General features: G+C 40.1%; 1 protein-coding gene across 1 annotated transcript in view; it reads right to left on the bottom strand.

The window, feature by feature from the left end:
- The window catches only part of col27a1a (collagen, type XXVII, alpha 1a), a 44,008-nt gene that overhangs the window by 1,863 nt on the left and 16,408 nt on the right, over nt 1-25,737 (bottom strand). The window contains exons 8-57 of the mRNA XM_079552280.1: nt 22,856-22,900; nt 21,455-21,508; nt 21,134-21,178; nt 19,737-19,790; nt 19,514-19,558; nt 17,404-17,457; nt 16,961-17,005; nt 15,362-15,415; nt 15,212-15,256; nt 14,747-14,800; nt 13,123-13,176; nt 12,976-13,029; nt 12,835-12,888; nt 12,695-12,748; nt 12,569-12,613; nt 11,851-11,904; nt 11,712-11,763; nt 11,618-11,634; nt 11,473-11,526; nt 9,149-9,202; nt 8,348-8,401; nt 6,801-6,854; nt 6,637-6,681; nt 6,344-6,388; nt 6,169-6,222; nt 5,063-5,116; nt 4,856-4,909; nt 4,706-4,759; nt 4,562-4,615; nt 4,380-4,487; nt 4,248-4,301; nt 4,052-4,159; nt 3,920-3,973; nt 3,785-3,838; nt 2,921-2,977; nt 2,790-2,843; nt 2,654-2,707; nt 2,525-2,578; nt 2,393-2,446; nt 2,209-2,316; nt 1,998-2,105; nt 1,791-1,898; nt 941-994; nt 740-802; nt 616-669; nt 508-543; nt 396-413; nt 282-317; nt 164-190; nt 36-86 (exon numbers count right to left, since the gene is read on the bottom strand). Coding sequence (XP_079408406.1) covers nt 36-86; nt 164-190; nt 282-317; nt 396-413; nt 508-543; nt 616-669; nt 740-802; nt 941-994; nt 1,791-1,898; nt 1,998-2,105; nt 2,209-2,316; nt 2,393-2,446; nt 2,525-2,578; nt 2,654-2,707; nt 2,790-2,843; nt 2,921-2,977; nt 3,785-3,838; nt 3,920-3,973; nt 4,052-4,159; nt 4,248-4,301; nt 4,380-4,487; nt 4,562-4,615; nt 4,706-4,759; nt 4,856-4,909; nt 5,063-5,116; nt 6,169-6,222; nt 6,344-6,388; nt 6,637-6,681; nt 6,801-6,854; nt 8,348-8,401; nt 9,149-9,202; nt 11,473-11,526; nt 11,618-11,634; nt 11,712-11,763; nt 11,851-11,904; nt 12,569-12,613; nt 12,695-12,748; nt 12,835-12,888; nt 12,976-13,029; nt 13,123-13,176; nt 14,747-14,800; nt 15,212-15,256; nt 15,362-15,415; nt 16,961-17,005; nt 17,404-17,457; nt 19,514-19,558; nt 19,737-19,790; nt 21,134-21,178; nt 21,455-21,508; nt 22,856-22,900 — 2,769 coding nt within the window. The remainder of the gene's footprint in view (nt 1-35; nt 87-163; nt 191-281; nt 318-395; nt 414-507; nt 544-615; nt 670-739; nt 803-940; nt 995-1,790; nt 1,899-1,997; nt 2,106-2,208; nt 2,317-2,392; nt 2,447-2,524; nt 2,579-2,653; nt 2,708-2,789; nt 2,844-2,920; nt 2,978-3,784; nt 3,839-3,919; nt 3,974-4,051; nt 4,160-4,247; nt 4,302-4,379; nt 4,488-4,561; nt 4,616-4,705; nt 4,760-4,855; nt 4,910-5,062; nt 5,117-6,168; nt 6,223-6,343; nt 6,389-6,636; nt 6,682-6,800; nt 6,855-8,347; nt 8,402-9,148; nt 9,203-11,472; nt 11,527-11,617; nt 11,635-11,711; nt 11,764-11,850; nt 11,905-12,568; nt 12,614-12,694; nt 12,749-12,834; nt 12,889-12,975; nt 13,030-13,122; nt 13,177-14,746; nt 14,801-15,211; nt 15,257-15,361; nt 15,416-16,960; nt 17,006-17,403; nt 17,458-19,513; nt 19,559-19,736; nt 19,791-21,133; nt 21,179-21,454; nt 21,509-22,855; nt 22,901-25,737) is intronic.

Raw genomic sequence — 25,737 nt, 5'->3', positions numbered from 1 at the left:
AAAATCTTAAAGTTGGATGTACAACACACACAAACCTCAGTCCTGAGGGGGACGTGTGAATCCATGAACAGAACACCATCTTCTTTCTGTCAAAAATTAAATATACATATTATTGTATGTCTTTTTTCTTCTATAATGGAGAACACATTATAAAATGTCTTACAAAAGATGCTGGGACTCCTGGTCGACCCTGAGCACAGTAAAGCTCTCCGTTAAACATGTTTTAAACAATCGTCTACGTTTATTTAAGATTAAAACCTACAAAGGTGAAAAGGACTTACTGGAGGTCCAGGGAGTCCTCGAGGTCCCGGAGAACCCTAAACATAATGATTTATCTTTATATTTAATACAGTAAAAAAGGGCTCCGTAGGAAAATAAAGTCAAATGAAACATACCGTTGGACCCTGTAGACCCTTTTGACAGAAAAAGAAAAAGGTTAGAACCACCAAATGAAGAATCGGGTCATTATATCTTTTTATTGCCACAAGAATGTAGAGAAATACGTACTGTTTCACCTCGATTTCCCTTTTCTCCTCTCGGACCCTGTAAGTACAAAAATAAAGTGATAAATATATTTTATATATTCTCTTCTAATTAAGCCAATATAATACATACTGCACTTCCATTGGGACCAACAATTCCCATTGGGCCAACCACTCCTCCTCTCCCCTATTGGAGACATAAACCAATCAGACAGGTGTTGATTCCACTGGTTTTATGGATTATATGTTCTATATACCATTGAACCCTGTGGTCCCTTGGGTCCTCGCATGCCCTTCAGACCGTAGTCCCCAGGAGGCCCCTAAAAATAGTAAAGCCGGATGTTTTAATAATTCAATACTGGGGAGTGAAGAACAATAAGCAGAAATAAGCAGTATTCTTAGATTTAGATTTACCCTGCTACAAAACATACCAGAGTTTAGCTTTATTAACTATTTACCTTTGGTCCAAACACTCCTAGAATTCCTGGGAAACCTGACTCTCCAGTATCACCCTGAAAACAAGAGTGACAATTAACAATGTGCACTTAATAAACACTCCAAACCCTCAATGTCAGTGGTCTCAAGTCTGTCGTGCTGGAGCTCCCTGTCACAATATAAAACAGCTCTGCACCAAAGTCCATCTCTGACATGTTTCAGCCGCATGAACCATCTCGGGACCTGAGAACTTCAGGGAGGGGTCTCCTGGTGGTTCCCAGAGTCAGGACTAAACACGGTGAGGCTGCGTTTCAGTTTCATGCAGCTAAAATCTGGAAAACAGTCTTCACGAGGATGTGAGACAGGCCTCAACTCTGACAATGTTCAAATCCAGGCTGGAAACTGTTTTTTTTACCTGTGCATGTGACACTGAAGGCATTTTATCTACACACTTTGCTTTCACTGTAATGAATACATTTTATATTGATGTTTTATGGAATGATTTTACCTGCTTCTTATAATTGGATGTATCTGTGCAGCTCTTTCAATTACCTTTATGAACCGTGCTCTACACATAAACTTGTCTTGCCTTGTGCAACAATTCTTAAGGGTGAAGTCATTTTATGGATGCAGTTTCTCTTTGTGCACCAAATAAATTGGTTACGGACAAGTTAAACACAATCTGCAAACATTTAAGTGAATAGAGTTTAGTATTATAAGGAAACTGAGTTCATTTTCCATGACTACTACTACTTCTACTACACTCCAAAATCCCATTAGTCAAATAACCTCAAAGCATAGCTCTGATGGTTTATTAAGTAGTAGCTCACGAGGAAAAAGGTCAGAGAAGCCTGCTGTGTGTATTACACTCACAGGCTGTCCTTTTGGTCCTTGCTCCCCACGAGGCCCTGGAAGTCCCATTCCTCCATGAAAACCTTTCTTTCCTGGTGGTCCGATTTGACCTCTGAGCCCCTGTTCACCCTGAATGGAACACTGATTAGCAACTAATACATGCGACATATCACTTGAAGATAATTGCATTAATTTGGAAACTTAAGGGAATATTTCAACTGTCCTTACCTTTGGACCAATGGCACCTTGATCACCTGGAAGTCCAGGAACTCCTAGCTTTCCACGAAGCCCCGCTTTGCCAATGAGACCAAACGCACCGTCATCACCATGCTCCCCCTAAGTATAAAGTGTTAATGGAACACTGGCAAACAAACCACAAAATAACTCTCTCTAGTAATGCAAGTTTCGGTGCATAGTAATAGCATGTCATTTTTTTTACCGGCATGCCATTTCTGCCATCCTTTCCAGAAGCTCCATCTGCCCCAGCCAGACCTTCTTGCCCCTCACGGCCAACCACACCTCTAGGACCAGCAGGACCGCTAATGCCCTGCACAAAATATTGCTAATGAAGCAAGACATACTGAAGCATTACATAAAGGTGGAAAGAGCCTGTAAAGGTATACCTCTTGTCCTCTGGCTCCTTTCTGTCCAGTCTGCCCTTTTTTGCCTTTTTGACCCTATAGAGACAAAATGATTAAAACTTTATTAGAATGATAACAACAAAATGTATTGATCAGTTTTATTTGTATATTTACTTGAGCTCCTTTTGACCCTTTTGGTCCTTGTAGTCCTCGAGGTCCAGGTTGACCCTGCATGAAGCAGACGTGTAATTTAAAAGATTGGCTCAAAACGCTGTCATTTTGTTTGTGCGCTGCGTAACTCACAGGTAATCCAAGAGCTCCAGGTCTTCCTCTTTCTCCATCAAAACCGATTTGCCCCTGAAACATGGTAAGCAGATATAATCATTTAATAACATGTGTCAAGTTTAATTTTCTAATTTTTACTTGTTTTATAACTAACTTTGTATCCTGGGTCCCCTGGTTCCCCTCTCTCTCCTCTGTCACCAGGAGAACCCTAAAGGAATAAATGAATATTTAAAATTGTACTACAAACCTAATGTGAACAATATAGGATTACAATTTGCAACTTGCCATTTCACCAGTTGGACCAGGAGGACCTTCAATCTTACTGTCATCACCATGCTCACCCTGGTGGACATCAGAGAGACACTTACCATCAAAAAGCCCATAAGATATTCAAATGTTAGGATTTTCAAAAGATACATTCAAGCAGGTTTTTATGGACAACCCTACCTTAATCTCTGACAAAGTTTAAAATGTCCTATGTTATATTTTGAAATTAATTTTGGACACTGTAGAATTGGGATTTCACGCTTGACAGGTTAAAACATAGTAAAACAAGTAAATGCATCTGAACCACAAAATACAAACGCCACAGTTGCCAGCAGAGGGCGCAAGGACTCGTCCGCAGCTTTACATCCAAAGCAGTGAATCTATTCAAATGCCACTAAAAGCAATAGCTACTTGTATTTTTGTGGAGAAGCATCTTAGTGTGAGCAATTTGAGTGCTAACATTATTAGAATGAGAAATGCCGAGGAAGTTTAATAACACAGAGAAGCACTTGGATAACCGCCTGATGACATCACAAGGTGAAACTGAGCATTTTGAGATCTGGAGGGGGAGATGGCCTATGTGCAGGGTTACTCAAACATGTGTGAATAAAACAAAAGAAAATCTCAAGTATGTTTTTCTTGAGAGAACATTATAAAATGGTTAAAAGGCAAGGAAAGTTCGGTTTTAGTCTAATCTATTTTTACAATATCATAGCCTCTCCTTTTGTGTACATACTGGTATTGGAAAAGATTTCAATTAAAATACAAGATGCTTGTTGTGTTTTTTACTTTTATAAGATAATCTTCAAAAATAAAAAACATGAAATTTGTCAACAAAATTACAATAAAAATCAAGTTACGCCGAAATTGAACAATGTATACCTTTTCACCTTTTGGTCCTGGTGGTCCCATTGGGCCCTGTGTTCCCTGGTGACCCTATAAGGAACATATTGTTAACACTAATGCACTTGAAATGCACCAACAATGATAATGTGTTAGAAATGCAAACACAATTACCTCATAACCCACAATACCAGGTTCTCCCTGCTGTCCCATTCGACCAGGAGCCCCCTTAAGACAAAAGAATCCGTCGTCTTAATTTAAAAATAATATACAGCGTCTAAAGTTTCCAAACAGTTTTCAATTTACCACATGTCCAATTGTCCCTCTCGATCCCTTGGGCCCAACAAAACCTGGAGGCCCAATTTTACCAAGCGACCCGGTTTCGCCAAGGTGACCAAGTTGACCTTTCGTACCCTAGTTCATTTGCAAGGGTGTGAATAGACGCAAATAAACATACATCACATTGTCTTTATGTGCACAATGTAGATATGAGATACAGTACCTTTGGCCCTGTTTTGCCTTTTTCCCCAATTTTGCCAGGTTTTCCCTCTGGACCCTGGACATAAAAATAAAATGAGCACACAATATTGTTTTGAGGTAACAATTAAGCAAAAAAAAAGAAACACATTCTCACCCTCACGCCCATGAGTCCAGGACTGCCCGGAGGACCTTCCTTTCCCTTAAGTCCAACTTCTCCTTTTGGTCCAGTCTCACCCTGTTGACCCATGTCCCCCTTTTCACCCTGAAGAAAATACAGTTTATGTCACTGTTCATAAGTCTGCTCATAAGTCGAGAATGCAAACACAAAACAATCACCTTCAAACCATCAGGACCAGCTGAGCCAGCCTCTCCCTCAAGACCATGCTCGCCCTGTTTGTGGAGGGAAAACAATGACATGAACACTTCTTTCTTGTTTTTCTATATATATTTTCAGATTTAAATACTAATGCTTGAATGTACCCTTGGTCCTATTAGTCCTTGTTCTCCAATATTTCCTGCAGGCCCAACATCTCCCTGAAACCACAATCACAGGGGCTCATTTTGAACTGAATCCCAAAGCTTAAAAACCAAATGAATGAACAAAAGGGTTTCAAGTTCATAGGAACCCACCTTCTCGCCTGGTTCGCCTGGCAGCCCTGGATCACCTTCTTTGCCTGGAGGACCCTATTTAAACACATGAACAGAAGAAACTGAAATGCATAAAAGTGTTTTCCGACAACAACCTTTTATTGTCTCTATCATTTGTAATAGTTACATTGTCATTGTCATTATTCATTACACAAACAGTGTTGTACAAGGGTTCATTCAGTCAATCACCTTGTGTCCTATTTCGCCTAAATGTCCCAAAGGCCCTGGTGGTCCAGCTGGTCCCTAAGAATGACAACATAGAAGAGCAACGTCCATAACAAATGTAAGAATACAATGCGTTATATTGTGTAATTGTTATACAGCATTAAACGTGGCATCGTAATTGTGTCATTAACCATGTTTTCTTTTGTCATTAGGATTCTTTTTCAGCTGTAACTTAACATATTGAACAATCACATAATGTTTAATATTATTTGTGTGCATATTCTCTAGTATTTACAGTATAATATGCTTTGTATTGTCCACCAGCACACAGTCACGTTCTCAATAGACATGTTGATAATGTGTATAAATATATGTGTATCAATATGCTAACATCTTTGCAGCTGTTAGCATACATTTCCATTGACTAACATTAGCTAAAAACAGAATAAAACGTGTAGAAAATAGCCGTGGAACAACGCTCGCTGATGAGTTACTGCTGGTAAATACATCTAACAAAATGTGGTGTCCAAGTGTTTTAATAACTACAGTATTTTAACTTTTAAAATCTCCATTAGTTTATAATTGCTGCTAATCCCATAATGCTTAGCGATATGACATCACATTCCTGAACTCTATATGTTGATCAGTTTTATACCATGGCCTGATAATCTAGTATATCACTCCACTGCCGCTGTTTCCATAGTAACAATAAACAAGTGAGCTGGAACTAGCTTCAGGTAAAACAGCTTAAAAAGTAAAATAACTCCTGCCCAGAACTTAAAAAAAAAAGCAAACAGGCCCTTATGAACAGTTTCAGTTTGTGGGACCATGGTATAAGCGGGATAATACGCTCCGAGGTGTCCATTATCAGAAATAACTGGACTCCACGGAAGCAACCGTCGTCGTCCAATTATTTCTGATAATGGACACCTCGTCGGCATTATCCCTTACGTCATTCCCTGCAGCTTCAACATTTTGGATTCTCCATAAATGTAAAAAGAGACTTCTTTTAAACCTTACGTAAACTTGAGTTTCACTCTACAGAACAAGTCAGAGACATTAGCGATGCAAGATTAGAAAGTGACTTGAGAAGACGACGAAAGATTAGATGATCAATAACAGGTTCCTACCGGTTCGCCAGGAATTCCCTTATCACCGGAAGATCCTGAAGGCCCTGAGATTCCCTGAAACCACAATATAATTAAATCAGCAAAATAATAGACATCATTTGATACTGATTATTAATGTGTCTTGATGTCAGTTGTACAAGTAATACTGACCAAAACACAAACACATAGAACTTACAGGAAAACCTTTAGGCCCAACATCCCCTGGATCGCCATTTTTCCCCTGGAGATAAACCACAACAAGACAGTTAATAAATAAATAAATAAAAACATGATAGTATTGTTTACGGTACTATTTAGAAAATCTATGGTATGTTGTTGATTGAAATTCAACTGAACAAATGTTGAAAGCAGATTTTATGTTTCTATAATGATACATGTGTGTTTTGGAGTAATGTAGTTCCTTGAAAATGATGTCTGTCAGGAATATAGCAGTAAATGAAGTAGCGAGGAAAACAAGAAATACAATACCTGTGGCCCAAGAAAACCTATTTTTCCTGGAGGACCATCAGGACCCTGTGTAGAACGGGCAAAAAGTGCACTGGTTCACGCATATTTCACTTCATGAATATATAGACGTGGGCTCAATATAAAGTTGTTAAGTTGATGTATTGCTTTGTGGTCAAACTACTTACTTTCTTGCCCTCTAATCCGCTCTCTCCTGTTGTACCGTCAGGCCCTATTGCACCCTGAAATACAAAGCACAAGTGACTTCACCAACAGAGGTCACTGTAACCCAGACGGTTCCCAAATGACACAGTAAACAGTGTGCCTCAGTAGAATGTGCAGGAACATGTGCAGTACAGTGTCGTGTATTGTGTGTGCCTGCTTATAGGGGCAGCAATAAGAAGCAGTGGTTTCTATTTCAGAATCAGACACAACCAGTGTTTAATTTGATCCTCCCATCTCAGAGGAAAGGATCCGGGAACTGTTTTGGAGGATCTAGATCATATAACAGTGCTTAAAAAGAGCTGTTGTTTTGGTATATTCTCCAATTCCTCACACCAGTCCAATAGTGCTCCAGGAAATAAAATGATAGAAACAAAACCATTGAAAGGTTGGTGATAGCGTCCTTGGTATATTGCTTTTTCTCACAAACAAAATCTGAAATTATGAGCACAGCTTTAATGGACATGTGTGGAGTAGAATCACAAGCTGCTGCTAAATTTAAATCCCCTTTAATGCTTAAGGCCTGGTGCTGATGATAAATGCAAACCGGCGGTGGATCAGTGCAGTTCATATGTGCTACACATGCAAGGCAACATGTACTGAACAAGACATTTTATGAATGAGAGCCTGTCATGTACAATAAAACATCCTTGCATTATTTGCTGTGAGATTAAAATCCAAGAGAACAACTATCTTAAAGTCTGGGTATGTACGATTTTACATGGTATATACGTTGTTTATGTTTACTTTTGCTATGGTTCCTTTAGGAATGAGAATGGGCGCCAGGTCCCATGGTTTGGAAGCAGCATTGAAAACATAAAGGTAAAAACAATCCAGGCACCAGTCTCCAGTAGTTAAACCTCAATGATTGAACTCTGGAGGTCCTTAGCTTTCAAATAAGGAATGGTTCTATTCTTAAACACCTACGAGCACATTCTGCAGCCATTATCTTTAAGTTAGTGCAACAGGAACTACCTTATAAGAAGTTCAGCACATTAAGGTGATAACACACGTGTAAATGTTTTACAAATTTAAAAATTAAGAACAATTGCCTGATCAATATTAAGCGTGGTGGGTAATTTCTTTCTCTCCTCATTTTTGCAATGTTACAGACTATCACTTTAACATTCCTGTCTCTGCAGTACTAATTTATACAAAAGGGTAAATTATGATGTCCAGACAACTCCACATGAATCAGACACATTCACTGACAGAGGCAGGTAATGCCATTAGTAATAACTGAAAACCCAGGTTGAGACAGAACAATAAATAAAGAAATTTAGCTGTGTCAGTTCAAGAAATTATTATGTGTGATTGAAAACGTGATTTAAGATTTACCTAATGGAATTAATTAGGAAGTAAACTGTCCAATCAGAGCACCAGTGGGACGGCAGCGGGAGAAGGACAACCTTCTCTGGACCAGGACATTTGACTTTGAGTCCTTTGGGGTGAACGAACGCTGAGTATAATATATAATAATATGTAAGACATCACATTTCAGGACAAAACATACCCTCAAGCCTTTGGTTCCTCTGGCACCACTTGGCCCAGCGGCTCCTGCGGTGCCCTGGTAAAAATAATGCAAAATTGCATTATTGCAACACAAAGCAGCATGGATTAAGAAGCCAACAAGTATTAAAATAAAAAAAAACAGCTAAGGACAGACTTAATTATGTTAAAAATGACCCAGTTCAGTATTGAAGTAAAAGCTATGATACAAGGTGGGAAACAAAAGGTAGAAATGATCTTTATTCACAAATTGTCCTTGTTTACAACAAATACAATTAAGAATAGAGCTTCAACTATAAATGGCAACATTATGCTTTGTAACTCTATGTAAATGAATGTGAGCAGCTGTGCACACATGACATTTGGTTTGACTACAAAAGTAGTGTCTGGAGACCCCAAAGAGCAGGCAGACCTCTAAACCCACAGGGTTTGTTGTTGGATCTGTCACTGACATCAATTAAACTGCCCACTCAGAAATTCATTTTGAGTTGTATCTCCATATTTACGCTGGTTTGGGAGCGCAGTGGATCATACTTTCAACCTTTGTTTGGCCTGTGCTTTTAAAACTCACCAAAGGAATGACACGCAAAGGCGATCACAGCAGTTTCTAAATAGTTTTTGAGTGAAAGCAGACTAATGTACCTTTGTTAAACACAAACATGCTCTCATCATTATCTACCGACTGGGGTTTATATAGAAGTGCACACAACTACTGATAAAATAGTGGATAAAGAGAATATAATAAAGAGAGTATAAAGAGAGTATAATAAAAACAACTTAAAGATACAGCATATCATTAACTCACTGGTCTTCCTGGTGGTCCTGGAGGCCCGGTTTCCCCTGGTGTCCCTGGGTGACCCTATATGTATGCAGACACAAACACAAGACAGATCAGTGGAGACACCACACCTCCCGCCTTGTTGGTTTCACTTGGGCTGAGTTTAAACACAGGCCACGACATTGTAAGCATTAATGAACATCATCCACTCAGTCCCCAAAGACACAAACTTGTTTCACCCAGTTAGACCATTTCCACCATTGACAGTTATTATTTTCTGTGCACATGACAACTGAAAGTATTTTATCTGCACTCCTTGCTTTGAATGTAATTAATTGAAAATATTGCTGTTCTAAGGATTGACTTTATCTGCCTATATCACTGAGGATCAACAAATTAAGAAAACCCAGCAGCGCTAACAATCAATATATGTACAGGGTTAAATTATTAACTCTCTCTATATATACAAGGAGCAAGATGTCTGCTGGTTGCTCCCCCCTTTTGTATGAGCAAGTCTTTTCCAGAGGGTCTGTTTCCATTTTGCAATGGACAGAAGGAACAGAGAACTTCCTAACAGAAGTGTGTGTCTGGTTAAGTCCTTGAAGAGGTCCAACTGGCTCAGAGCCAGCAGGAAACTTCACTCTGTTTGAACAAGAATGATTACTACTTTCTTATTCATGAAAGCTGCTCAGGTACAACTACCAAGTTTCGTGGTAAAGAACACTTTCCATCTTCTGTCTGAAATGGTGGGGATTTTAGTCAGTGTTGTGTTTAGTTTAGCTTGTTCATGCACATACGCTCCATGCCAGACTACTTATTTATTATTTATTTATGGAATATTTGTACTGTGTCATTTCATGCAAATAATATCATGAACTCAACAAAGGCACATCATTTGTACTGTGCTTACATAATGTTTTATAAAATAGATGAACAAATAAACATGTTATATGCTTATGTTCTAATGTTATGTTATGATGACCTGTTTTTCTCATAAATCCATGGTTTTGTCAATTTACGCATTCATCGCCTTCAGTTATTATGCAGAATTGACTGTCTTCTAAGCAGTTCATCCAGACTTGGCCACATCACTCCAATCCTTTCCTTTCTCCACTGGCTCCTCATCTGCTTCCACATTAAACGTTTAGTGTTTGTTTTTAAAGCACTTCATGGCCTTGCTCCACTGCATTTGACAGAGATGTTAACAATAGGCCTCGGATTGTCTGTCTGATTGCCTGAAGTCTGCCCCTCACTGTGCGTGTTCTCACTGACCTGTCCCTTTTTTAAGTCCAGGATAAAGATTGTAAATGCTGGATCTCGCCTGATCTTGGAGACAAAGCAGGGATGGGCCTGGTTAATATGGGACACCAGGTGCTTCCAGTTTGTATGAGTGAAAGTGTGTTTATGTTTGTGATTGCGATGACTACAATCAGGGTGTTTTTACATGCATTAATTACATGAATGGTAATGATCTTGTATTGCGCTTTTCCACCTACATGAGGCACTCAAAGCAAAGAATCACTCACTCATTCACACTCTTTTTCACACACCAATGTACACTGACACTGGAGGGTGGTGGGTGAAGTGTCTTGCCCAAGGACACAACAACAATGGGCACCTGCATGAGCCAGGATTCTAACCCCTGACCTTCCGATCATGAGAAAACCTGCTCTACCACCTACGCCACTGTCCCCCCAAGTTTGATGACATTTCCCTAAACAAACACATATGTTTTGAGATGAATATATCTGTGTCTGAGGAGCCCCCACCAAAACAAGCTTCATGTGATTTCCCTCTCATACACATTCTGTAACCCCCCTCCCCAAATACACACATTACAGTATATACGCATTGTTTATACCTACATGCAATGTGTACTCAAATGACATGCCGTTTAGTAAATATACATACATTTTTATGTTTTGTGCATTGAACTAATCGTTGTGGTACAAAAATGAAAGAAATCCATTAATATCCATATTTTGTCAATATTGGCCCTAATCTGGCAACACGACTGTGCGGTTGACTTGTGTATCTGCTGATTGGTTGAAACGTTAATATGTGAAGAATCAGGAACTTTACCAAAAGATTTCTTTGCTTAAGGATTAATGAAACAACTCGATAGAATGGCTCTTAACTGTCGCATATAAAATGATTTTTTGTTCAGATATGAACTTGGCTCAGAAACATGTATATTCCCATGGGAATAAAAAAACGTCTTTGTTGTGACCCATGCCGTTAGTTGCTGTAATCAGTCATTGGTGTAGGTGTGCACCGTAATAATCAGTACCACATACTGGCATTAGTTGACTCAAAGAGAGTTTTTAGAGTAATTTAGAGTTGTATCTTACAGTTGATCCTTTTTCCCCAGGAGGTCCTGGATGTCCCATTTCACCGCGATCACCCTGAGAACAAACAATAGAGACAAAAATTAAACAGTTCAATGGACTATTTTCCCCGCCTTATTCTCAGTGCAATATCTAAGTAAAATTGTACCTTCTCTCCTGCAAGGCCTGATTTCAGTCATCCAGGTGGTCTACATCACATTGATCATAACATCTATTTAATAATTACGACCACATCGTTCAGCTTCTTACCCTTTCTCCCATTGGCCCCACATTTCCGATGATACCAGGTTCTCCCTATAAATAGATAGTTATGGATTATACCAGGTAATATAACGTTTTGCCTTTTCATACTTTTAAAATCTAAATTAATAAAGTTTTCACCTTAACTCCTTCCTCTCCAAGTTTTCCAGGAAATCCTTTTCGGCCCAGTCTACCCTGGATCCCCAAAACATAAAACAGTGATTCACAAGAAAAATGGTCTTTTGAGGCCAAAAAAAACCAAACACTGAGATTGTCAAACGTTTATCTTTAACAAAGGTCATAAAGTTGTGAGTTATATCTCTAAGAGCCAGCACATTGTTTTTGTACCAGTGACAACAAAGAGAGAACAGGAAGTGACATAAAGAAGGAAAAGTGCCTCTCTGAGGTAAGTTTACAGCTGGTGCAGTGGGGGTTAGAGAGAGCGGGGCACAGCATACACACAGATGGCACCACGTCAGGAATCAGTCACAACTCCTGGGTTAGTTTTGTAGCACCACATTCCCTCAAGTCAGCATTGTTAGGAATTCAGTACACACAACAAGTGTGTGGTTGGGGATTTATGTGTTCACTTACAGAAAATGAAAATAACATTTCCATGTTAGATACACTCTATGAATACATTCTTTTGTCTGGCCTCGATTAGTTTCCATTAGTAGCAGCACACACGTATCTAACCACATCATGAGTAGAACTAATAACGCCCTCTGGTGTACATTTGAAGGAACAGCATTTAGCCCACAAAGACAAATAATATCCATTTCTTATGTCACTCACTGAAACCAATTATCTATATTCCTTTCTGTCACTCACTGAAACCAATAATTACTTTAAATCTCACCTCAAGCCCTGATGGGCCTGGTGGTCCAAGAGGGCCCTCATCACCCTGAAAAAAGACATTAACTTTGCATGAATGATGAGGTTCAGCATACAGGATTACTCCCTTCTGACCTTTGCATGTATTTACCTCCAGCCCTGGCACCCCTCTCGGACCTGGCAAACCCCTGGCTCCTAGTTTTCCCTAAAAATGATACAAAATGGTCAATGTTGAAGGCAACCAAATTTCATAGCACCTCTAACACACAGCTCTAATTAAGCGTCTCTCACCTTTGGGCCTTCAATGCCATTTTCTCCTGGTGGCCCCATGTCCCCAGGAAAACCCTAGAACAAACACTTCAATAAGTTTTAGGTGGTGTTTTTATATTGTTTTTACATGCTACATGCAGCCATGAGTGGACTGATACAGACCTCAGCACCCAGTGGTCCGGGTAAACCATCAGGGCCCCTCTCTCCAATTTTACCCTGCGTTTGAAAACATAATGTTATGTTCATGGTTCATCTCTGTGATGGGCCTAGTTTAATCAAAGTTAACAGTCCATAAGTCCGGAAGCCAACCTGTGGTCCGGGTTTTCCACGGATGCCTGGTAAGCCCGGTGCCCCCTGGATACCCTGAACATGAGCACAAGAAAGACTACATTTTAAAAAAGAAGACAAAATAAAAATCTGCAAAGGTTTTATTTGGGTTGAGAGAGAAGCCGCTGGTATGCCTGTAATGGCTTCTACTTTTATTGAGCTACACAAGCCTTTGTCACAAGTTTCACAAAGCGCTACACTGTCGTCATTATTCATTTGCTCCATTCTCAGTGGAGGTGAGCGACTACAGCGGGTTGCTTAAGTATCGGCCTCCCTTTAACTTTTCCACATTTTGTCACACTGTGGACCATGAACATAAATATATTTAATTGACATTTTATGTGAAAGACACACACTAAGTGACACACAATCATGAAGAGAAATGAAATTTACACATGATCTAGATTTTTTTTTTTTATAGATAAAAAACCCGAAAAGTGGGATGTGCATAAGTATCTAACCGCTTTCCTTTTAGTGCACCCAATTGCCCTCAGAAGATTTTTGAACGATCTGCCTGTGTGTAATCTAATCTCACTTCAAATACAGCTGCTCTGTGATGGTCTCAGAGGTCTGCAGAGAGGGACAGCTCAGGTGGGGGAAACTATACATAGAACAACTATTAGTTGTACACTGCACAAATCTGGCCTGTTTGAAAAAGTGGCTAGAAGCAGCCATTTTTAAAAGAAAACCATAGGAAGTCCCGTTTTCTGTTTGCCAGAAGCCACATGGAGGCCACATGGAGGCTTCTGGCAGAAAACGGGACTTCTTATGGTTTTCTTTTAAAAATGCCACTCTGTCATAAAGGCCATATTTGTGCAGTGTACGACTAATAGTTGTTCTGTGGACAGTTTCCCCCACCTGAGCTGTAGCTCTCTGCAGTTCATCCAGGGTCATCATAGGCTTCTTGGTAACAGCTCTGGTCAGTGCTGTACTTGTCCGGTCAGTAAGTTTAGCAGGCCCGGTCTTGGTAAGTTGAACTTGTTGGAAAGTTGTTCTTTGAGAGATGTTTAAAGCTTTGTAAATCTTTTTATAACCTAACACAGCTTTATACTTCTCCATAACTTGATCCCGGACCTGTCTGGTGAGTTCTTGGACTTCATGATGCTTCTGCTCCACAATAGTCTCTACCAGACCTTTGAGACCATCACAGAGCAGCTGTATTTGAACTGACATTAGATTACACACAGGTAGACTCTATTTAGTCATTGGTTCAACATGTGACCATTTAGAAAACATCAGGCAACTTCTGAAGGCAATTGGTTGCACTCAAAGGAAAGAGGGGCCGGTACTTATCCACAGCACATGATTGTGTGTCACTAGTGTGTGTCTTGCACATAAAATTTGAATTAATTTGATTTATGTTTATGGACCATAGTGTGTCGAAAGGTTACCACCAAACACTCGCTCACACACTACATTCATTCCGGTCGAGGGCGAAGTGTCTTGCCCAAGGACACAATGACAGTCTGCACCTACTGGGATTTGACCCAACAAACTTTGGGTTATTGGACTACTCGCTCCACCATCTGAGCAACTGTCGTCCTGTTAATTTACTGTAACAGACGTGTACATGTGAAAGAGGAACCATCAAAATGTTTTATTTTACCTTGTCTCCTTTGAAGCCAATCTCCCCTTGCAAACCAGGAAGCCCAACTTCTCCCTGCCGAAATAACATGAAGAGGATTAGCAATTGCTCTCATTCAAGAGACAAAACAAACTTATTTGCAGTTAAGTAAAAAATACAGAAGGTGAATGAGTTTGTAAATGCTTAGTCTAATCTGACAATTGTATGTAGGTTTTTAGTTTGTTTATTAATTTTATTCTCTAATGTATTGTGACCCCTGTGTGACCCCGTGTATTTCATGTTTGTTCATTAACATGCACTGTCCCAATCAAATTAATAAATAAAGTGACATGTTTACAGCGGTACAATTAAGTGCAATTTGACGAAGATGACAAATACATAATAATATCATATTTGTGCTTTGTACTTTTAACACTGGGGAGAAAATACAAATCAGAAATTACACAGAGCATTTTCACATGACATAAACGGGAATATTCAGATCACCTTATCACCTTTCAGTCCTGGTTCTCCTGGATTTCCTGGCACCCCCTGCAATAGACACAACAGTCCAATTCAAAACATGATTATATTGTTCAATATCCAAACACACGGTAGTAATGCATGGACAAAAAGGCAACACATTTTAAAGATTACCTTCAGTCCATTAGGTCCTGGTACACCCATTTGTCCCACAGGACCCATGTCACCCTGAGTCAAAACAAGAAACAATCATTCTAGACATTACTGACACTGTATATTAGCAAGTAATTCACCCGACAGTCACACAAGTGCAGGGAATTTACAGTATTTTTATCATTCTTTTGCAAATGAAGCTCAACACCACCTCAAAACCTGCAACAGTTCAGGAAGTAAAAATCTCATTCATTTTCCGAATATACTCAAATTTAAAGACATGACAAATGCTAATCCATAGGAGCCTTCAGCACATATTGAGAGCAACTGCTCCTCTCCCCTCCCTTTAGGACATTTACTCTATCAGTCTCACCCACAAAAGCTGAGATGAACTCGCTCCCTTCCCTCACTGTAGTTCACTCCAGCCTCCCAATGAGACTGTCCTTATCTAATCAGCTATGTGTGCAAACATTCATCATGAAAGAAATACCTTCAAGAGCCAAACACTTGAAAATATGGGATAAGACTTTAAGAACTTTTCAGTTTGTGAAGTTTTAGATAAATATTATAATTAAAACTACTTAATGTAATGAGCAATCACATACCTAATTAGCATCCATAGTTCTTTAAACTTCTAATATCACAGTTTTGAATAAAATACTAAGAACTTACTTCCCGTGCCCAGACTGGGTTTCAAGGTCGGCAGGACTCCTGAGATTTTTACCCCTTAAAGAGGGGGTATTATGCTTTTTTCCATCACATAGCACCAGTCTATAGCACACTACAATGATGACGCAACCTTCTGTTGGTCTGTAAATGCAGTAAATTAGAAGAACTGCCTTGTATAAAATTGCTCTCTCAAAATGGCTGTAGCGAATGTCTTGAAATAGGCCTCTGTCTCTTTAAGAACCTCTGACCCTTTCCGACACGCCCCCTCCACACGCTGTCTGTGGCATCAGTGGGGAGGGGGTTCTGCTGAGGAGCAGTGGTTGGTTACTCGGCTGATGACGAAAGCTCGGAGGCGTCTCCAGGAGGTGGGGGCGTTCCTAGGAGGACTCAGGCAAACCTATCCCTAAAATGGCTGCCATCAGAGTTTTTACAGATTACTCAAAAATACGTGAATGTGCCAAGGCAACACTTCAGGCATGTTTTTAATGAGGGAATGACTTAATAACATGATGTAAGGCTTGAAAAAGTCGATTTTGCATAATACCCCCCTTTAACCCCCACCTGAACTGAGCTCATTTTCTCCACTTTGGCTTTACCCAAATCTAAAAGCTTCTTGAACAAAGCATCAAAGCAGCAACAAAAACGTGCCGGAAAAGCAACAACAACACAATAAAATACCGACAAAACACGTCAGAAAAGCGTCAAAAATGCAGCAACACCGTGACAAAAAACCTTTTTGTAGGTTTCACCTTTCAGATGAGGCGTTGCTCTGGCCTATAGAAGAACATTTTAGATTTGGGTAAAACTGAACTGGAGAAAATGTCCCCGGTTAAGACGGAGGGTAAGAGGTTAAAGAGGCAAAGGTCCCCCACAATATGTTAAGTAGTGTGATAGAAGCATTACAAAAGTGCACTCCACTTGTTGATCCAAACAATAGAATTTGCCACTCACAATCAGTCCGAGCACTCCCATTGGACCAGGGGCTCCCATTTTGCCCTGGTGAGAGAATGAGAACATTGGATAAGTGTGAAAGTATCATAAGTTATTGAGTTTGAAATGAACAAGCTGGGACAGGTGGTTTAAGAGAGAGGGCTGTTAGTGTGTCTGCAGGCAAAAGTAGTCATGGGGATGTGACACTATTTACAGTTACAGTACCCAACGAGCAGGATAACTCGGCAGAGCTGTTAGTATACAGTCAGTGATGTAAAATGCTGCAATCCACAACGATTTAGCTCCTCCTAGCTCTTCAGAAGATTATAAAGGAAACGCCAGGGTAATGTAATCTCTAATATAATAACTGCCACCAGCACGTGTAACATATCACAGCTTTACAACATGAGTTTACAGTCAGTACTGTGTCCAGGACATTTGATGTTACAGAGGGTGTAACATACTGGCTCTCCATCTGGTCCAGGTGGTCCTCTCTCACCAAAGTCGCCGGGAAACCCCTGAGCACACAAAAGAAGACGCTTTTAGGATGATTCTGCACAAAAAGTAAAAAGCATTTTCATTCTTTGAAGCCATTGTGGATCTGAATTATGTAAACTACAGATCTCACTCTATCTACAAATAAAGTGAGACGTGTAGTTTACAAAACCACACAACACACAAACTACACAGTGAGAAGGTCTCTGGTTCGATCTCCAGCATAGGGGGCCTTTCTGTGTGGAATTTCCACGTTCTCCTGGAGTCCTGCGGGTACTCCGGTTTCCCCTACCATGGCAGCCTCACTTCTGTCAGTCTAACCCTGTGGCTACAAGTCGCTTACCGAGTATGGCGTGAAAGAATACGCTTTGAGAAACTTGGTAACACAGGCTTGTAAAGCGCAATATAAGTGTAAGCCATTATTATTACTGAACATAAAAGTAGGGGGGGACCTATTGTACATGTTATAGTGGTAGGGGAAACCAGGGTACGTGGAGGAAACTACACAGACACGAGGAGAACAAGCAAACTCCACACAAAAAGGCCTCGTTCAGGTGGGAATCGAACCCGGGACCTTCTAGCTGTAAAGTAAGAGAGCTAACCGTTGTCCTACTGTGCCTCACATAAATAATAAATACAAGTATTTGAACTATTCAATAGTTATTGCAGATCATTATAAACAGTGGTGTTCAGATAGCACATATGTACAGTGGCATAAACAGTGCACAACAGAGGCCTCTCACTGTAGGAGTGAGTTCAGATCCTCGTGCAGTAAGATGCGTCGAAGTTTATACTCTTCTTGTTTCGTGGAGTTAGAATAGAGGCACCCACTTATTAAAGAACGATTTGTATATTAACTTTCATAAAACGTTAGGTACATAAAGCTTCGAAAGAATTTTTTTATGCTACTTTGGGAACCTCCTCCAAATGAAACAATGTTCGGTCGATATTTTGATAATGCTGCTGCTTTATGGCACTGAGTAAAAGTGCACATCGAGGGGAAACATAAACATAGCAAAAGTCTTTGAAGCATGAGAGTGGCCTAAATAATGAATCAGAGCTGTCACTGTTTCTGCACTTCAGGATTATTCAGGGAATCACAGATTGGCCAGGACAGTTTGGAAGAGCGCCACACGTGCACGATTCTGTACACGTGCACGATTCTGTACACGTGCACGATTCTGTACACGTGCACGATTCTGTACATGTGCACGATTTTGTACACATGCACGATTTTTGACCATGTCGGACAGGCAACTACAGGTCACACGGTATATGCTCAGCAATAATAAAAACAGTGTCCTCAAGCCAAACACAAAGAGAAGCTTTATGTCAGCAGGGACGAGGTAAGCTAAAAAGCAGGCCTTGGAGTGTGCAAAGTGGAATTTATAGCCTGTGTTTAGATATATCTTCTGCTTCATCACCTCTACGCCAAGTGTCTGTGTATTAAAGTGTGTGCTGCTTTGACGGCGAACAAGCTCTCTGGTTTTGGTCATTAAAATGTCCTGCTCGACTTCTTCTCTGCACAAAAGTGAAATGATCGCCAAGGAGTCATCTTGATGTTTTTTGTTCACAGCCTCAGTATGTGAGTGTGTATTGAACTGCTCTATTCGAGACTGTTTTCACTAACTGCAGTCTGACTTGCAATTTTTCTCTTTACTTTAATACTAAGAAGCCAATAAGCAACAGCTGCACAGTGATGTCAGCATTGTGTTTGGGGGCCGCACTCTCTGGCATGATCGAATACACAGAAAGACATATATCCCACTGTGGAGAGGCAAAAAGAACTGAACTGCATCAGAAACCTTTTCTAGCTGCAACAGAAACAGCAATGGAAACAGACTAAACTCAAACAATTATGTAAATACAGCCATTTTAAATTGTCAATGTGTTGACGTTGCAGTTTTGAACCTACAACTAAAAAATATATTAGACTACCGGTAAACAATTATACAATGTTAATTCCACTTGGAGGTTCAAATGAGACACAGAACACATTCTTCCAGTTTGACAGAGATTAAACAATCAATAAATCTTTTAAAATGATTATGTGTAAAGTATGTTTAGACAAAACTTTACCGGCCTACCCATCTTGCCCCTCTTCCCTGGTTCACCCGGAATTCCCTGAAATTCAAAACAGAAGAACATGTAAGAAAAAGCATTTAACAGAACAAAGACGGATTCTGGCAATATATTTAAAACTTGGTAGTGAGAGGGATGAGGGGCCCACTCACAGATAGGTACTCTTTTGTGAAGTAAATACTGTGTAAAAGTTATTTGTAGAATAGTTGACAAAACTCACTCTTTCTCCATCAGGCCCAGGAAGGCCAAACAGCCCCGGGATTCCAATGAAACCCTGCAACAGGAAACAACAGAGAATAAAGATATTTTAATATGCTGTCATCAGAGCTCCGTGTGAGGAGAGGCATGGGGCAACAACATGGACAGACAAGCCTTGCATGAAGAACCAAGCCATGAGGCAAGTGTATATGCCCATGGACTGCATGGTGCTGGCTTCCACGATGTAGTCCAAGGGCACATACCCTCACGCCAGGGATCTCTGAAGATAGCCACGTCAGCAGACTGAGCTGTCAAGATAAGACGGACACACAAAGGCAGCAAACAATACACCATTGTAAGGACACTTTGACAAAACATGAGAAGATGAGGACCCTTTATCATGCCTATTTAAAAGGTAAAGGCTCACATTTATATACATATATATATATATATATATATATATATACATATATATATATATATATATATATATATATATATATATATATATATATATATATATATATATATATATATATATATATATATATATATATATATATATATATATATATATATATATATATATATATATATATTTCTATCCTGCTTTAGGCACTCAACACGCTTTACATCAGGGAACCAGTCACCCATTCACACGGTCATTCATACACCAGTGTGTGCAGAAGTTGGGTGAAGTGTCTTGCCCAAGGACACAACAACAGTGTGCACCTGCAGGATTTGAACCGCCGACCCTCTGGTGACAAGACGACCTGCTCTATTATCTGCGGCACTGTCGCCCCAGTGGAGCTTTATAAAGTGTACGAGAGAGAACTAATATGCCTCCTTAAGACAGCAGGGCCTCTTATAGAGCTTAAACAGGAAATTCCAGCCAGTGGGGGCAGGGGAGGCTGAGGAACAGCAAAAAGGAGCTGATAAAGAACATTTATTACCAAAATCTTTCTTAATAACGGTTTGTGTGCCTGTGTAACTAGAGGTTTATCACCAGTTGAGTTATTCAGTATGCACGACAGTGTTTATATTACCAGGCTTCTAAGTTCATAGCTAATAATAGATGTAAATATTGTGCGTTGAGGCCAAGTGTAGCTGTGGATTCCATAATGAAACCCTTTAAAATAACCAAGGAGACTTTACTGAGAAAACACAAAAGATATAACAACTAAATAACTTTAGGGCATATTGGGTGGCTGGCGTGGGCCAGAGTGGGTTCCAGGTTGCTGCTTTTCTGAAGGGATAAATCCGGCCTGTGCCCTGTTATGTCGTGGAGGGAGGTAAGATGAAGCAGTGTAGAGTCAAACACAGACCAAAGAGACAGTTTGTGTAATGTTAGGTAAGATTAAACTGAATTCAATAAATGTGCACAATAAATCTATTTATATATCAAAATATAGTACTTACCCGAACGCCTTTCGGCCCCACTGGTCCTATTGGCCCTGGTAAACCCTGTAGAAATAATAATAATAAAAACTTCAATTTGGCAAAATATCCATTAAGTCTGGGCATATTGTTTAATACCTTTGCCCAACATAAGTACAGAATAATGGTAATCTGCAAGCAATGATTGTGCACTGTAACAGATCAGTGTAAATTCACCCTTTTGCATCTTTTCTACTCTTTTATTGTAGACTATAGTTTCGAGTCAGCTGTGAGTCTAATTTCTTATGTCCCTCTCTATGGCCCTGACTACTGGTACCAGTCACAGCAGAGGATTTACTGCACCTGCCTGCCAGGATAACCTTTGGCACCTGGGCTTCCGACGGGACCTTGCTCTCCCTGTAGGAAAAAGACAGAAAGGTGGGGTGAGTGACCCAAATTACAGTGGCACACAAGAAGCCCTTTATGTACAGTAGCAGATTTAGAGCAGGAGACACAGCATCGTCTACAATGGCCCCTTCTCCACTCCCGAGATCAGCTGCCACAGTCTGTACAAGGACTCTCCTTGCTTTTTTATACTAAATGAACTGTCTGATCATTTTAGAAGCATTGGCTACATATATAATACAAAAATCACACAGACGGTGAAAACATAGTGAAAATAGCATCACGTAATCGTGCACGTTTTAGAAGTCACTACGTGAAGCCTCATTCATTCATACAAATGTTTGAGGTTGAAGTCACTACTAGAGAAACACTGATGTGAACACTGGACAACACACATTAAACACAGAAGCTGCTTTGTGAAACCTAATTACTTCCTTCAACACACTCCAAACCTCCAATATTTGCAGTGCTTGCTGTTTTACAGTTTGGATAAATATAGAGCATAGTGCAGGCGGTTAAACCCAGAGAAGAAATTGGCTGAGGTACATTTGGACTTTTCACTGCCAAAGTAGAGAGGAGGGCCAATGATGCGTTACAGTAACAAGGAATCATCAACATTTTATGTGGACCAGCTGGCTTATTTTCTGCAACAGAAGTGGCTTCTCGTTCAACCAGTTGTGCTTATTACTCAATTATCAATGCGATGATGAGTAACTCTGATGGCCTGATGTGTGGGAAAGAAGGGGGCGTTTGAGAGTGGACACAGTCCACAGCAAAAAACAATCATGTAAGCTCAAAATTATTTTTTGGACACTGACCCCGTTATGAGCAGGATCTCCCTATGCTGATGACATCACATGGGACTTTCCCAAAATTGGTCACAATGAGCACTGTGCTTTCTATGACTGAGGGCTTTTCTTTTGAAATCCAATGTGATGGATTACTTTGCAGACTTAATCCTAAAAGTTTAACGGGAGTGTTTTAAGCACATTCTCTTTGGTCGTTTTTTCAGTCTTTTCTCTCTCCTTGGCACAGATATTCGATATCCCGGAGAGCGCTTTGGCCAGATGTCTGTGCTCGCCAGGGTTTCATAACAGAGTAATACAGTCTCATTGGCAAGCTTTCAGCATGTGCACAAACAAACACAGAGGATGTGAATATTAGGGATCTAGGTCACTAAGCTAATACTAAACTACAGAGCTGAGTATGACTGACTTGCACAAAATATATTAGACTGTATGAAACAGATTTGCACCAACTTTAAAGTCCTATTGTTGGACATATTAAGAATGTGTCCAATAGGGTCTAGAGTATATTTTTAAAGTCGAAAAAAGCTTTTGAAATATGAAATATACATACAGGCTCGCCAGGCAGTCCAGGTGGACCAGGGTACCCTCTCTGTCCCTAAAAAAGCAAAGAAAAGACAAAAATGTTACAACAGTGTATGATTTAACATTTTGACAGCATGCAGAATGGACAGAGAATAAAGTGTGGAAAGATTCATAGTTTGGGAAAAATCCCAACTGGCAAACACAATCGGGCCTGTGGTAATTTTTTGTGTAAAGTAAAATATGCTTGTTGACGCTGTAACAGCAGTGAAAGACGTTTAGGTGCATAAGGTATCAATCTGCCCTGTGTCAGACAATCAGACTTTCCACTGACTGTGTTCACATCGAGTGTGAGTAGGACCAAGGCATGCTGAGGCTATAAAAGACTTCCTGATTTAGTCAGATAGGATCCCTCACAACACCCCACACTGATGCCGCTCAGTTGTGCTTACTTCACCAGCAACACAGACCTCTAACAGAACCGAACTACAGGCTTGGCGATCAATCCAGGAAGGTTTGTGGGAGACAACGTTAACAAAAACAGTCAGTAATGTATGTTCCATTTTCCCAGGTCGCAGGTCCAAGAGCACAAGAGACAAACCCTTTCAATTCCTGTAAACCATCCTCCAGCACCGACATCCGACTCCAGCACAGGAAGAAGACAGCTTCCTTGTGATATGAAACAATCCGTCTTGCTGACTTGCATCCCAATACTCAAGCAGCACAATTCTACTAACCTGAGTAAATCTTGTATATTGTGGAAGCCAGCATAGAATCAAAAGACATTACTATAAGGTGATACAAGACACTTAAACTTTTAAGTTGCAAATACTAATAATAAATGAATGGATGAATAAACTGTCCAAAATATAAACTGTGTTACTTTTTCTCATTGCGGCCAACATGACACAACCTTGTTGCGAGAATGTGTCAGCTTATGTTCCCAGGCTGAGCCTCACTTGCTTCACACATAAGCTATGCTGTGGACCCTGTAATGCCACAAGCTTCCAACGCCAGCAAGATCTCAGATCTTTATCTCACTCATTATGAGATTGCTAATGAGAGCAGTCTTTTTGTGTTTACAATGCCACTTTCTTAGAAAGCATGTGTGTCTAATCAGATAAATCCAACAAAGTCCCTCTAAATAACAAAGGTTCACTAGTAGTACTTTAAGAACAACTAAGTTCAGGAGTGCGTCTGGAAAAGCTATACAACTGTTAACAAGAGCCAAAACACAGTATGCCTGGCTAACAGGCGACACTAACCTTTGCACGGCCATTTAACTTTGTAGGGGGTAAGAGGCCTTATGTCAGTTAACAACTGTAAACCACAAATGATGAATGTGTGTCTTCCACTCGCTGCATAACTACTGCTCTCACCTCATTAATCTGGGCTTTCATCTTTCCAACTCAGTCTCCAAACGACTGTGGCACCGAGCCATTAGGTCAACTCCATACATGTGTCGCCTGACTGGTTTAAAGCTCTAAACACACAAGAACAGATGCAAACAACCCGCCTACCAGCACTTTATTACTGGTGTGTAATTGGGCCAAATGGGAAATGTCTATTAGCCTAGACTCTCATACAATATATATACAGCAGTAAATAAATAAATACATTATTTTGCACAGATGTTCACTGATTTTGTATTATACTGTGGGTAAAAAAAAGTCTAATTAATATCATTCCCGTGATGGGATATACATTATGGTTCTTTGATCAGTGGCTTAAAAAGAAGAAATTATTTTCTTCTGAATAGTAAAATGAAGAAAAGACAAAGTAATAATAAATAATCTTTGTACACTGTCCCCTTGTCTTTGCATAATGTCATTACTGCAGTTTCAAACAACTACCTTCTGATGCAAATCTGTATATTTTCGACAACAAAAAAGCTTTAATGACTTTAATGTAACAAGTACTTTATATACTTTATATATTAGTGTAAGAAAGACCGACGTCCAAAGTGGTTGGATTAGAGCTGTAGACAGAGATGTGTTCTTTGTAATATGGCCTTATAGCTGAGGTTAGTTGTGGATGACCCTCTCCCTGACCTCGCCTGCCACACTGAAAACCCATTGAGTCGACTCAGCGCAGAACATGCTTGGCTGAAACGAGTGTAAAATCCCACTCGTTTCAGAGCGCAACTGCTTGTTCCATTAAAGATTTCCAAAGAAATGAATGGTTGCCAAATTCCTAAATTCCCAAAAGAAGTGTCAGTCTTTCGGCTGGATTATTGGATGCCCAGCGTGACTGCTTAAAAGAAAAGGGGAAGTGAGGAGTCCATATAACAGAGAAAATGCTGCTGTTTGCCTAATTTTCCAAACCACAGGCAATAGGGTAAACCGAGAAAGTCAGACAGAGCATGAGGCAGAGGAAAGAGGGGTAATCCACACATAGGTCTTTCAGGGTGGCCCAGCAAAAACAGGCATTGACTTCAAGCACTACATATACAGTACTGCACTATTCTGTGAAGCCTAATCCGGCAAATTGATCTGACAGGAGCAATAGCATAGAGCCAAGTGTGCAGCGACAGAACAGCTGGAAGTGGGCTGACTCAGCGATAGCATGTTTTGACTTGAGACATACAAACCAAACTCACGTCTGCTTTCCAGCATTGTTGTCTCGTAGTGTACTCCGAGTGAAGTCAAACGATTCCTCACAAGTATCATTTTTGTGGTTTGCTGACCAATACCTGAGGCACCCTCTTCAGTGTGTTGATGAAGTTGCTATAACAACCACTTCCCAGACATGAGAGGATGATGTAATTCTGATAAAGTCCCTGTTACTGCTATGCACTCGCTATTTTTCATAATTGTGTTGAATCTGGTTTATCTCAATAACGTACTGTATGAGAAAAAGTTTCCAGCAGATTTCAAAGCTATCAGTTATTGTAGTTCTCCAATAGAATGGCAT

This window comes from Gobius niger (genome assembly GCF_951799975.1).
Source record: "Gobius niger genome assembly, chromosome: 2".
In the NCBI taxonomy this organism is placed as follows: domain Eukaryota; kingdom Metazoa; phylum Chordata; class Actinopteri; order Gobiiformes; family Gobiidae; genus Gobius; species Gobius niger.
This window is presented reverse-complemented; position numbering and strand designations above follow the sequence as displayed.